Genomic DNA, 14,078 nt, shown 5'->3' on the forward strand with positions numbered 1-14,078 from the left:
ATTTATTTTCACTTTATTCACACAAACACGGTTTCAGATAACGTGATTTAAATTCACATTGTGCCTAGACACAAAGCAAGACAGTGCACTTAGAAAAGCATTGTATGAAGTGACTTCCAAAATCAGTGGATTCCATTTTTTTTCTTATGAGTCAGACTATTGGAAGGGAGGAAAGCTCGGGTGCTCCCATGTCGACAGTGGCAGCTGCACTTGAAGTTCATGATTATTTTTGCCGTTTGGTGAGTGAACCCGAGCCTAGCGGTGGATTTCTCAAGCGACGTTTCCAGTTTGGCGCTCTAGAAGTGAAGGTAGTAAAGATCAGACAATCTATCCCTGAAGCAGGCAGCATTTCTACACCAGTCCTTGAGGGCCTCGGCTCATAGAAGCAGCCAGCCATGGCTCAGAGGGAGCTGAGACCCTCTCCCACTCTGGTGGAGGCAGGGGGCTTCCATGGGGAGGCGCAGCACTCCAAAGGGGTCCATCAAGTCATCTTCACCCAACACCAACAACCAATATCTCATGTCGACCCATCTGGGTCCTCATTCTCTTCTACAACAGATTTGTGCCAATGACACTTCAATGTCAACAGACCACCTAGGTCTCCCCTGCAATGAAAAGCAACATGGGATCGGCTGCGTTTGACTCATGGTCTACCCGGGGTTACCAAGTGTCATCCCTTCCCGTTGTTTTGATAAAGTGTTCAAGGAAAGTTCTGCGGCCTGAGGATAATCGCTGCAGGCCCTGCACTGAGAGCAGGAAGGATGTGGGCAGCGAGCTGGAGCCGCTGCCCATCCTAAGGAGGCCGAGAAGCATCCACTCACTAGACCCCAGCTCTGGAAGATGCGAGGCGCCGCCTTCCTCCTTATCATGCTCTGGGCTCCAGGTAAGCACGGGCAGGTTGCTGATAGGGAAAGGGGCCGGAAGGTAAGGAAGCAGAACGTCCTGGCCGTTAGCTCAAAGCTTCACCTGATCCCCAGGTGCTTAATTTGGGCCGGTGGGAGCCACCATCACTCATTTTTGGGGAACGTTACCAAGAAAAAGAGATGGAAAAATAAACAAAATGGAAAGACTGAGGAAGAGAAAGATGGAAAAATTGTCACCACCGGAGAGCGTAGGAACCTGTCAGAGAACAGGGATAGGGAGTGTGTGGTTGTGGATTAAAGAGGCATGAAGTGGATTCCAGAAGATTCAGTGTTGGTATTCAGCGCTCCCACATTTAATTACACCCAGTGGTTCTGAATTTGAGATGGTGGGTTTTTTGGACCGCACTTATTTTTCTGTGTCTGCCGTTTAGCGCGAGCAAGAGAGAAAACGCACACGAAGCAGAAAGACGGATGAAGAGAAAGACACTATAAATCATCATAAAGGGAGAAAGCAGGAACCTGCATGAGTGAGATAAAGGGACAAGGAGTGTCTGGAAGTGGATTAAAGAGGCATGAGGTGGATTTAGGACTGTGCAGCCCTGGTATTCAGGCACTGACATTCAATTGCACCTGCTCACCAGCACTCTTTCTTGTACAAATTAAGCACTGGATACCATCATAACTTGTCAGCACTCTGAGAAACAGCAAGATGCATGGTTCCTTTGCAGAACTGATGTTCAGGCCCGGACTGGTGAGTCTGCCCAACGGGCAATCCCCCAGTAGGCTGGAGGGTGGTGGGGGCCGGTTTTTTAAACGGGGGCCGGTTTTGTGGCTGGGGGCCGATTTTCAGTCCGCCCGTCAGTCACACTCACAGCCTGTGACGGTCGGACTGAAAATCGGCCCCCGCATCGAGAGTCTGAGAGTCTGAGTCTCACAGTCACTCTCTCAGACTTCCAAAATAATTTGCTACCCCGGGCGGCCCCCGAATACTCTAGACCTAACTTCCACGGTTCCACCAAACGGAGGAGGAGGCGGAGGTGCCTGTGCGCAGCACGCAGAATGCCCCCCCCTGTCTCCTCCTCTGCCGCGTCTGCGCAGGGTGCGGCTGCTGGTGTAATTTTTTCCCGCATGCGCATTACATCTAACTGACGACGACGAGTGGAGCAGAGAGGTGCGCACTTTAAGCGGCAGCGGCCATAAATAAATTTTCATAGCCTGGCTGAGGCAGAAGGCAGTGGCTAGTAGCGCCCCTAGCTAAGCCCGACCCCCCCCTGTGTAGTGTCTGCCAGACTGCCACTGTCTGCCGCGTGAGTGCCGCCCCGCCACCAACAGCAGTCACAGGCCTGTGAGTGAGGTGAGTCCGGCGAGACAAGAACAGGGCAAGCGTGACCAGGCCTGAGGCCTGGCTGGCCCTGGGCCTGGTCTGGATGAGTGCTTAACATACAAATATCCTTTCTGCAGTGCTCTGACTACAGCTTTGCCGAGTTGGGTTCACACTTTTAAACACCTCTTGGTGAATGAATGCAACTGTGAGGTCACACATATGCAGACACGCGCATTAGCCCACAGAGCTATCGCACTGCCATTGCAATTACGGTGATGATGGTTGTTGGGAAGTCTCTGGTTCTACTGGCCGCGGCGTCCATATTTCCAGTTTTCCGACTAGTGCTTTCCCTGACTTCCGGCGCAGCTCCCCCCAAGTGTAGCGCCAATCTAGATTCAGGTGCAAATTCCAGTCCGCGCCCTAATCGGGGTTACTACTCGGGCGCAGGTGCACCTCCCTTGGGCTTTATCCGCATTATTTTTTACCACATCAATCCGGAGCAGATGGTGGAGATCAGCAGCAGGGGGCAGAGTACAAGATGTAGGGTTGGCATATTAGCCCCCTATCTATGCATCAAATGTCTTCTGCTGCTGTCATTGCGACCTGCCGACCACAGCACCGTGCTGTGCAAACTCTGGGTGTGCCCTTACAGCACGACTCAGACGCCCTGGCCTAAGGCACTGGGAAGCAGTGCTTTGAATGGACCGGCATTGGAGGAGGTGCTGTATTTCACATCTGAAAGATGAATGTTGTAATCTGGTCACATCTCCGTTGTTGCCACGTCGAGATTTTACTGTTGCAGGAAAGGATGGGGGTGGGGGTTTGATAGATCAAGTTTGGCCTTGACCGGCTGGAGAGGGCACCTGAATATGGGCGCTTGGTGGCTTGAAATGGGCATTTGCCAGCTAGAGATGGGTGTTGGATGGACTTAGGTGAATGTTGGGGGATGTAGGTGGAGTTGGTTTCATGGCGATGATTTGGTTGGATGAAGTGTGCATTTGATAGAGGCGGGTGTGTGTTCGATCATGATGGGTGTTGGATGCATGCAGATGGGCGTTGGCTGGTTGGAGAGTGCTGTGGTTAGATGAAAGGGACCTCTGGAGAGATGGAGTTTGGTGTGATGGAAGTGGGTGTTGGATGGATGCAGATGGGTGGTTGGAGATAGCTGTGGTTGGATAGAAGTGATCTTTGGACAGATGAAAATTGGTGTTGGATGAATGCAGGGCGGTGCTGGGTGCTTTCAGATGGCATTAGTTGTATGGAAGTGACTTTAGACAGATGGAAGTGAATGCTGGATGGATGCGGATGGGCATTGGGTGGTTGGAGATGGATGATGGTGGATGCGAATGGGTGTTGGATGGATGCAGATGGCATTGGGTGGTTGGAGATGGACGGTGGGTGGATGCGGATGGGTGTTGGGTGGATGTGATGGGTATTGGGTGGTTGGAGACAGACGGTGGGTGGGTGCGGATGGGTGTTAGATGGATGCGGATGGCATTGGGTGGTTGGAGATGGACGGTGGGTGGATGCGGTTGGGTGTTGGGTAGATGCGGATGGGCATTGGGTGGTTGGAGATGGACGATAGTGGATGCGGATGGTTGTTGGATGGATGCGGATGGGCATTGGGTGGTTGGAGATGGACGGTGGTGCGGCCCACTCTTCACGCAGCGCTGCTGCTCTCATTAGCGCTCATGTCTGTAGGCAGCGCTGTCCCCCGGCATCTCGCTGCCGACTATGTACCAGTACCACCTGATAACTAAGTTCTAAACTCTCGGCCCGAGAGATCACTGAGGTTCTAACTTATCAGGTAGTGTGGTGGTACAGTCACGTCGCGCTGCCTGCTCATCATTCCTCATTCGTTGTGCCAGTGCCGTGCCAATGTATGCCCAGTTTCACTTTCACCTTCTACTGCAAGTGGTCTGGCCTGGCCTGGCCTGCCTGTCTCACAGCAGAGGTTTCTACTACGGTCCGGACGTGTCTCATTTATCATGGGATGTGTGTAGCCTACAGCGCAGAGAGTGGGAGTGACGCAGGAGCAGGCCCCCTCACATCCTGGTTCCTCTCCCCCCAATGCCCCCTCCCTCACGTTTGTACATTTCAAACATGTTGCAAATTGGTTTATTTGCCGTTGACATTGACAATAACTACCACTCAGTGTTAATAACAAGCATTTGCAATGCAATAGGTCTCGCATTTACGTGACTTTAAGCTACTGGCATTGTAAATGATAATGCCTTTTATTTATGTTCTGGTTTTTAAAACATAAATAAAAAGCTTTCTCATTTACAATGTCAATAGCTTACACCTTCGCAAATGCGAGATCTGTTGCATTGCAAATGCTTGTTAATATGAGGTTTGGCCCTGAGATTAGTATGATGTTTTTTGAGAACTGGGGCGAAGGACCAGGGATGTCTTGAATATATTGTTGTTTTGAGCCTCATCCAAATGCATATAATGTTTGGAGCATAAAACGCAAGAAGATACTGCCCTACACGTTTCCGACTTCTATGGTAAAGGACCCAACAGCAGATCTGGGGTCTTTCTACTAGGGATACTGAGGTAGTTAGCTCAATAGAAATCCGACTTCATTGGGGCTTTGTGATTAAAGTATCAACTTCGAATAGTCCCTTTAAGAGAATGTTTGCATATGATTTACAGTCCTGATTTATTTGTAAAATAACGGTTTATATTTAATGTTCTTTATTTTGTCTTGTGATCAATAATATGTATTTAGATGGAAAAATGGCATCTGTCAGAGCCTTGTGCACAAATTCATTACAACGATTTCACAATAACGGTGGTGCAAATACATGACCAATGTTTTTTTTTATAGGTTTAGAAAAGGAAACATATGAGGTCAGTTGCTCTCCACAGTTTGAAATTTGAATTTTGTGTAGAAATCAATACTCTGTAGTGGGAATTCAGGGGCACATGCATCATGCTATTTACCGGTCGCAAATGGGCTGATTCGCAGAATCATCCCGCTTGCGACCGGTAAACAGGCATTTCCGATGCATCAACCCAAAATGCATTCGCAAAACAGGTAATCGCAATTTTTGCGATCACCTATTCTGCGAATGCAGTTAGCGAATCGCAATTTGCGATTCCCAAATTGCAATGCACGAAGCATTCTCAGAATGTGACTTTGCATTAAGGAATCGCAAATTAACATCAACTTCAAGTTGATGTTAATTTACAAATCCTTAGAAGGGCATGTGTGTACGTCATATGTGCACACATACCATTTTTGGGGGTGCATCAGGGTGGCCTTTTGGCACCCTAGCACCCTTGAAATTGCATTTGTAATTTGCAATTACCTAAATAGTAATCGCAATTTGCGAATGCTCTCCCAATCATTCCTAGGGACCTCTAGGCATTCCCTAATAGCGAATCGCAATTTGCAATTCGCTATTTGGGAATGTGTCGGAATCGCAAATTATTTTACAATTCCTACATGCAAAAGGAATTGCGAGTCCTTAATAGGGATTCCTTAATAATCACTATTAAGGAATTGCAATTCCTTCGGTTGATGTATGTGCCCGATAATTATGATTTTATGAGCAATAGGCATGTTAAAAATGTTTAGCTTTTAAAAGATACATCTTTTTTTTTTTTACTGAGAATTTAGGTAGCTTTTCAAAAAAGAATCTAGCAGTACTGTATAACTCTTGTCTTAACTTTAAAGGGACTATTTTGAGAATGCCCACAGAGATTGATGTAAGGATATTTTAGAGCATCTTGCTTTACGTTTTAAGGTGTTTTACAAGCATTTTACTAGCCTTCTTATACTCAGTCAAGAAGTTTGCCTATTGCTTCTGTGTCTGCTCTTTTGCGTAAACATTTATTGGTCTATAGGACTTAATTTCTCCCGATCCTATGCTTGCTTGTTGCTTGCTTCTTTGTTCTTTCAATTTGAAGTCGCCTCTGGTCTTCGCGGATCATAGTCACACTAGCAGCAGAAAAGAAAATCCCACACAAGCTGCTTGAAGCTGCCTGTGGAGACCACAACCATAATTTTCTACTGACAGTGGCTAGCGCCTAGCCCGACCGCCCTGTGTCCAGTGTCTGCCACAGTGCGAAAAACGGACTCGCTTCACTCAGGCCTGCTGACTGCTGTTGGTGGTGGGGTGGCACAGTGCCACCCCACCACTAACAGCAGTCAGCAGGCCTGAGTGAGGCGAGTCCGTTTTTCTGCCCCGAGCTTGAAAGAAGCAAGCAGCGTGCGACGTGAATATGTGCCTGATAAGTTATGACCTCTCGGCCCAAGACTTTTTGGTGCTCTCTGAAAGAATGCCTATGAATACATATGACTGGGTGGGTAACCTGATGTTCTTTAAGGTCATCATCTACTGTTTACTGTGCTTTGAAAGTTGATACAATTTGAATATGTGATGAAAAATGTGCTGTAAAATTCACCATTTTGGTCTGTTGTTTCTCAAAAATTTCTTGGGGGGAGAAACCCAAACCCCCCTAGTGGCCGTCGGGCTCGCTCGCTGCGCTCGCTCACTACACGCTGGACGGGGGCTGGTTCGCTACGCGCCGGACGGGGGCTGGTCTGGCTAAATTTGCCAGGGCTGCTTTCAGTTCCCAGTCTGGCCCTGCTGATGTCTGTGGATGCATTTATTCATTTATATATTGATGCAGACTTGTATAGTGCATGAAATAATGTCAGTAAAGGACACAACTGGTTCATTTTCTGCAGAAAATGTGCAGACTCCTAAAATCTGACTGAGAAGAAAGGCAGAATTCCAGTCTCTTTCATATTTCAACAATATTCTTCATGTGATTTCTATAGTTTGCTTCATAATAACATGCAAACAAATGTTTAGTCAAAGTCACAACATCTGCAGCTAGGAACCATAATGAAATATATTTGTAAACTGGAGGGGTTTGATTGACACTGCATCAGGGAGATAGAGGAAAAGTATGTATATTTTTACGGCAGTGGCATGACTGTATCAGTGTTGAATTGCAAGAGCAGGGGAATTTAACAGGTTATTGACAAAGTGTCACAATCACGACAGAAACTAACCAGTTTGAAAATGTGGATTGTCCCTCTCAACACTGAAAATGGCTTTTTATAAGTCGAATCTTTATTTATTATTACTGAAGTAGCGATATACTTGTTTTTCTGTCTAGAAAATGTTATACAATTACTTGATAAAAATTACCTTTTATGCTTCATGGGTAGCTAAGCGTAGTTAATTAAAGAAGAGAGCTTAACCAAAATTACCTCCTCACCTCAATGGGAGGCCATCCTTAAGTGATTAAATGAAATTGAGATTTATAAAGTGTATTACTACCCGTAGGTGTTTAGGCGCTGAACTCACAATGGGTAGGAAAGGTTGTGTGTGAAACCAGACCGTCACGTGTAGGCCTATAAGAAGAACAATGTAAATACAGTACTAACTATTAAACACAGTGGCGGCTGGTAAGTTTTGGAGGGAGGGGGTGGACAGGACACACTCTCATGAACACGCACACATACATATAACACTGAAAGCAATGCCTGCACCCACACGCACACAAACACATCCATTCACAACACTCTTCACCAAACATTCATACATAAACACGCACGCAAGGATACAAACACATCCATTCACAACTATCTTCACCAAACATTCATACATACATGCACTCATGCTTTCAAACAAATCCATTCACAACACTCTTCACCAAACATACATGCATGCACACACACAAACACATCCATTTACAACACTCTTCACCAAACATTCATACATACATGCACTCACGCTTTCAAACACATCCATTCACAATACTCTTCACCAAACATTCATAGATACATGCATGCACGCACACAAAAACATCCATTTACAATACTCTTCACCAAACATTTATACATACATGCATGCACGCACACAAAAACATCCATTTACAATACTCTTCACCAAACATTCATACATAAACACACACACACACACACCAAACAGTTTAAAAGACAATCAAACACTTACCTGCAGCCAGCTCTGCCTTGGAGGTTCGAGAAGGCTTGGGACTTCAGCCTTTCCTCATTGGCAGACCGAAGGTCAGCCAATGAGGGAAGGCAGCCGTCCCAACGTCATCACAGAGTGGGATGGGGTCAGTGAGACTGCTGACCACACCCCATTCTGGGATGAAGTGCCACTAATTGCCACTCAACCCTTGGCATTTCAGGGCTTAAAACTGAAGCGCCTGGGTGCAAGGCAATCAGTGACGCTACCCCTCGTCATTGAGGGGACGGCTTCAGGGACATTTGCTAAGCTGAGGACGTCACACCCACAGGAGCCGTCAGGGCCGGACTGGGAACTGAAAGCAGCCCTGGCAAATTTTGCCAGACCAGCCCCCGTCCAGCGCGTAGCGAACCAGCCCCCGTCCTGCGTGTAGCGAGCGAGCGCAGCGAGCAAGCCCGACGGCCACTAGGGGGGTTTGGGGTTCTCCCCCCAAGAAATTTTTGAAAAACGACAGACCAAAATGGTGAATTTTACAGCACATTTTTCATTACATATTCAAATTGTATCAACTTTCTAAGCACAGTAAACAGTAGATGATGACCTTAAAGAACATCAGGTTACCCACCCAGTCATATGTATTCATAGGCATTCTTTCAGAGAGCACCAAAAAGTCTTGGGCCAAGAGGTTATAACTTATCAGGCACATATTCACGTCGCGCGCTGCTTGCTTCTTTCAAGCTCGGGGCAGAAAAACTGACTCGCCTCACTCAGGCCTGCTGACTGCTGTTGGTGGTGGGGTGGCACTGTGCCACCCCACCACCAACAGCAGTCAGCAGGCCTGAGTGAAGCGAGTCTGTTTTACGCACTGTGGCAGACATTGGACACAGGGCGGTCGGGCTAGGCGCTAGCCACTGCCAGTAGAAAATTATGGTTGTGGTCACTTACACAGGCAGCTTCAAGCAGCTTGTGTGGGATTTTTTTTCCTGCTGCTAGTGCAACTATGATCCGCGAAGACCAGAGGCGATTTCTAATTGAAAGAACAAAGAAGCAAGCAACAAGCAAGCATAGGATCGGGAGAAATTAAGTCCTATAGACCAATAAATGTTTACGCAAAAGAGCAGACACAGAAGCAATAGGCAAACTTCTTGACTGAGTATAAGAAGGATAGTAAAATGCTTGTAAAACACCTTAAAACGTAAAGCAAGATGCTCTAAAATATCCTTACATCAATCTCTGAGGGCATTCTCAAAATAGTCCCTTTAAAGTTAAGACAAGAGTTATACAGTACTGCTAGATTCTTTTTTGAAAAGCTACCTAAATTCTCAGTAAAAAAAAAAAGATGTATCTTTTAAAAGCTAAACATTTTTAACATGCCTATTGCTCATAAAATCATAATTATCGGGCACATACATCAACCGAAGGAATTGCGATTCCTTAATAGTGATTATTAAGGAATCGCTATTAAGGACTCGCAATTCCTTTTGCATGTAGGAATTGCAAAATAATTTGCGATTCGGACACATTCCCAAATAGCGAATTGCAAATTGCGATTCGCTATTAGGGAATGCCTAGAGGCCCCTAGGAATGATTGGGAGAGCATTCGCAAATTGCGATTACTATTTAGGTAATCGCAAATTACAAATGCAATTTCACAGGTGCTAGGGTGCCAAAAGGCCACCCTGATGCACCCCCAAAAATGGTATGTGTGCACATGTGGCGTACACACATGCCCTTCTAAGGATTTGTAAATTAACATCAACTTGAAGTTGATGTTAATTTGCGATTCCTTAATGCAAAGTCACATTCTGAGAATGCTTCTTGCATTGCATTTTGGGAATCGCAAATTGCGATTCGCTAACTGCATTCGCAGAATAGGTGAACGCAAAAATTGCGATTACCTGTTTTGCGAATGCATTTTGGGTTGATGCATCGGAAATGCCTGTTTACCGGTCGCAAGCGGGATGATTCTGCGAATCAGCCCATTTGCGACCGATAAATAGCATGATGCATGTGCCCCTGAATTCCCACTACAGAGTATTGATTTCTACACAAAATTCAAATTTCAAACTGTGGAGAGCAACTGACCTCATATGTTTCCTTTTCTAAACCTATAAAAAAAACATTGGTCATGTATTTGCACCACCATTATTGTGAAATCGTTGTAATGAATTTGTGCACAAGGCTCTGACAGATGCCATTTTTCAATCTAAATACATATTATTGATCACAAGACAAAATAAAGAACATTAAATATAAACCGTTATTTTACAAATAAATCAGGACTGTAAATCATATGCAAACATTCTCTTAAAGGGACTATTCGAAGTTGATACTTTAATCACAAAGCCCCAATGAAGTCGGATTTCTACTGAGCTAACTACCTCAGTATCCCGAGTAGAAAGACCCCAGATCTGCTGTTGGGTCCTTTACCATAGAAGTCGGAAACGTGTAGGGCAGTATCTTCTTGCGTTTTATACTCCAAACATTATATGCATTTGGATGAGGCTCAAAACAACCATATATTCAAGACATCCCTGGTCCTTCGCCCCAGTTCTCAAAAAACATCATATTAATCTCAGGGCCAAACCTCATATTAACAAGCATTTGCAATGCAACAGATCTCGCATTTGCGAAGGTGTAAGCTATTGACATTGTAAATGAGAATGCTTTTTATTTATGTTTTAAAAACCAAAACATAAACAAAAAGGCATTATCATTTACAGTGCCAGTAGCTTAAAGTCACGTAAATGCGAGACCTATTGCATTGCAAATGCTTGTTAATAACACTGAGTGGTAGTTATTGTGAATGTCAACGGCAATTAAACCAATTTGCAACATGTTTGAAATGTACAAACGTGAGGGAGGGGGCATTGGGGGGAGAGGAACCAGGATGTGAGGGGGCCTGCTCCTGCGTCACTCCCACTCTCTGCGCTGTAGGCTACACACATCCCATGATAAATGAGACACGTCCGGACCGTAGTAGAAACCTCTGCTGTGAGACAGGCAGGCCAGGCCAGACCACTTGCAGTAGAAGGTGAAAGTGAAACTGGGCATACATTGGCACGGCACTGGCACAACGAACGAGGAATGATGAGCAGGCAGCGCGACGTGACTGTACCACCACACTACCTGATAAGTTAGAACCTCAGTGAGTCTCTCGGGCCGAGAGTTTAGAACTTAGTTATCAGGTGGTACTGGTACATAGTCGGCAGCGAGATGCCGGGGGACAGCGCTGACTACAGACACGAGCGCTAATGAGAGCAGCAGCGCTGCGTGAAGAGTGGGCCGCACCACCGTCCATTTACAACCACCCAATGCCCATCCGCATCCATCCAACACCCATCCGCATCCACTATCGTCCATCTCCAACCACCCAATGCCCATCCGCATCTACCCAACACCCATCCGCATCCACCCACCGTCCATCTCCAACCACCCAATGCCATCCGCTTCCATGCAACACCCATCCGCATCGACCCACCGTCTGTCTCCAACCACCCAATGCCCATCACATCCATCCAACACCCATTCGCATCCACCATCGTCCATCTCCAACCACCCAATGCCCATCCGCATCCATCCAGCATTCACTTCCATCTGTCTAAAGTCACTTCCATACAACTAATGCCATCTGAAAGCACCCAGCACCGCCCTGCATTCATCCAACACCAATTTTCATCTGTCCAAAGATCACTTCTATCCAACCACAGCTATCTCCAACCACCCATCTGCATCCATCCAACACCCACTTCCATCACGCCAAACTCCATCTCTCCAGAGGTCCCTTTCATCTAACCACAGCACTCTCCAACCAGCCAACGCCCATCTGCATGCATCCAACACCCATCATGATCGAACACACACCCGCCTCTATCAAATGCGCACTTCATCCAACCAAATCATCGCCATGAAACCAACTCCACCTACATCCCCCAACATTCACCTAAGTCCATCCAACACCCATCTCTAGCTGGCAAATGCCCATTTCAAGCCACCAAGCGCCCATATTCAGGTGCCCTCTCCAGCCGGTCAAGGCCAAACTTGATCTATCAAACCCCCACCCCCATCCTTTCCTGCAACAGAAAAATCTCGACGTGGCAACAACGGAGATGTGACCAGATGACAACGTTCATCTTTCAGATGTGAAATACGGCACCTCCTCCAATGCCGGTCCATTCAAAGCACTGCTTTCCAGTGCCTTAGGCCAGGGAGTCTGAGTCGTGCTGTAAGGGCACACCCAGAGTTTGCACAGCACGGTGCTGTGGTCGGCAGGTCGCAATGACAGCACCAGAAGACATTCGATGCATAGATAGGGGGCTAATATGCCAACTCTACATCTTGTACTCTGCCCCCTGCTGCTGATCTGCACCATCTGCTCCGGATTGATGTGGTAAAAAATAATGCGGATAAAGCCCAAGGGAGGTGCACCTGCGCCCGAGTAGTAACCCCGATTAGGGCGCAGACTGGAGTTTGCACCTGAATCTAGATTGGCGCTACACTTGGGGGAAGCTGCGCCGGAAGTCAGGGAAAGCACTAGTCGGAAAACTGGAAATATGGACGCCGCGGCCAGTTGAACCAGAGACTTCCCAACAACCATCATCACCGTAATTGCAATGGCAGTGCGATAGCTCTGTGGGCTAATGCGCGTATCTGCATATATGTGACCTCACAGTTGCATTCATTCACCAGGAGATGTTTAAAAGTTTGAACCCAACTCGGCAAAGCTGTAGTCAGAGCACTGCAGAAAGGATATTTGTATGTTAAGCACTCATCCAGACCAGGCCCAGGGCCAGCCAGGCCTCAGGCCTGGTCACGCTTGCCCTGTTCTTGTCTCGTCGGACTCACCTCACTCACAGGCCTGTGACTGCTGTTGGTGGCGGGGCGGCACTCACGTGGCAGACAGTGGCAGTCTGGCAGACACTACACAGGGGGGGGTCGGGCTTAGCTAGGGGCGCTACTAGCCACTGCCTTCTGCCTCAGCCAGGCTATGAAAATTTATTTATGGCTGCTGCCGCTTAAAGTGCGCACCTCTCTGCTCCACTCGTTGTCGTCAGTTAGATGTAATGCGCATGCGGGAAAAAATTACACCAGCAGCCGCACCCTGCGCAGACGCGACAGGGGGGGCATTCTGCGTGCTGCGCATAGGCACTTCCTCCTCCTCCTCCGTTTGGTGGAACCGTGGAAGTTAGGTCTAGAGTATTCGGGGGCCGTCCGGGGTAGCAAATTATTTTGGAAGTCTGAGAGAGTGACTGTGAGACTCAGACTCTCAGACTCTCGATGCGGGGGCCGATTTTCAGTCCGACCGTCACAGGCTGTGAGTGTGACTGACGGGCGGACTGAAAATCGGCCCCAGCCACAAAACCGGCCCCCGTTTAAAAAACCGGCCCCCACCACCCTCCAGCCTACCGGGGGATTGCCCTGTGGGCAGACTCTCCAGTCCGGGCCTGGGAGCTGTGACTTCCTCAGGCAGCCAGGAGCCTATGCTAAATGCACATGTCTGGCTCCGGGCTGCTTGAACTTAAAGTGAGCTGTGTCTGTCAGGCTGATCTTTGTGCAGCCTGACAGACACTGTTGATGAGGGGCGAAAGGGGGTGAGGCATGGCCCCTCAGCCCAAATGGACCGGCCGATCCTGATTAAAAATCCATGTTTTGAGAACCTTGTGAAAGATAAATGGATTTCCTGTGAATTTTAACTTAAGAGGCATCAAGTTCCAAAGTTTGGCGGTAGAAACTGCAAAACTCTTGCCTCCTCAGGTGGCTCTCTTTATTTTTGGTACGATCAAATTGGCCTGGGAAGAAGATCTTAAAATACTGGGAGGGGTGTATCTTTGAAAGAGCTGTGTGATGGATTCTGGGCCATCAAGATGAAGGGCCTTAAAAGCTATGCACAGAGACTTGAAAATTACTCTCTTTTTCACCAGGAGCCAGTGAGGT

General features: G+C 47.3%; 1 protein-coding gene across 1 annotated transcript in view; it reads left to right on the forward strand.

The window, feature by feature from the left end:
* Positions 1-834: 834 nt before the first annotated feature.
* The window catches only part of LOC144755623 (polymeric immunoglobulin receptor-like), a 238,352-nt gene continuing 225,108 nt past the window's right edge, over positions 835-14,078 (forward strand). Inside the window, exon 1 of the mRNA XM_078644745.1 lies at positions 835-883. Coding sequence (XP_078500871.1) covers positions 841-883 — 43 coding nt within the window. The 5' untranslated portion in view covers positions 835-840. The remainder of the gene's footprint in view (positions 884-14,078) is intronic.

Source organism: Lissotriton helveticus, chromosome 5_1 (genome assembly GCF_964261635.1).
Source record: "Lissotriton helveticus chromosome 5_1, aLisHel1.1, whole genome shotgun sequence".
NCBI lineage: Eukaryota > Metazoa > Chordata > Amphibia > Caudata > Salamandridae > Lissotriton > Lissotriton helveticus.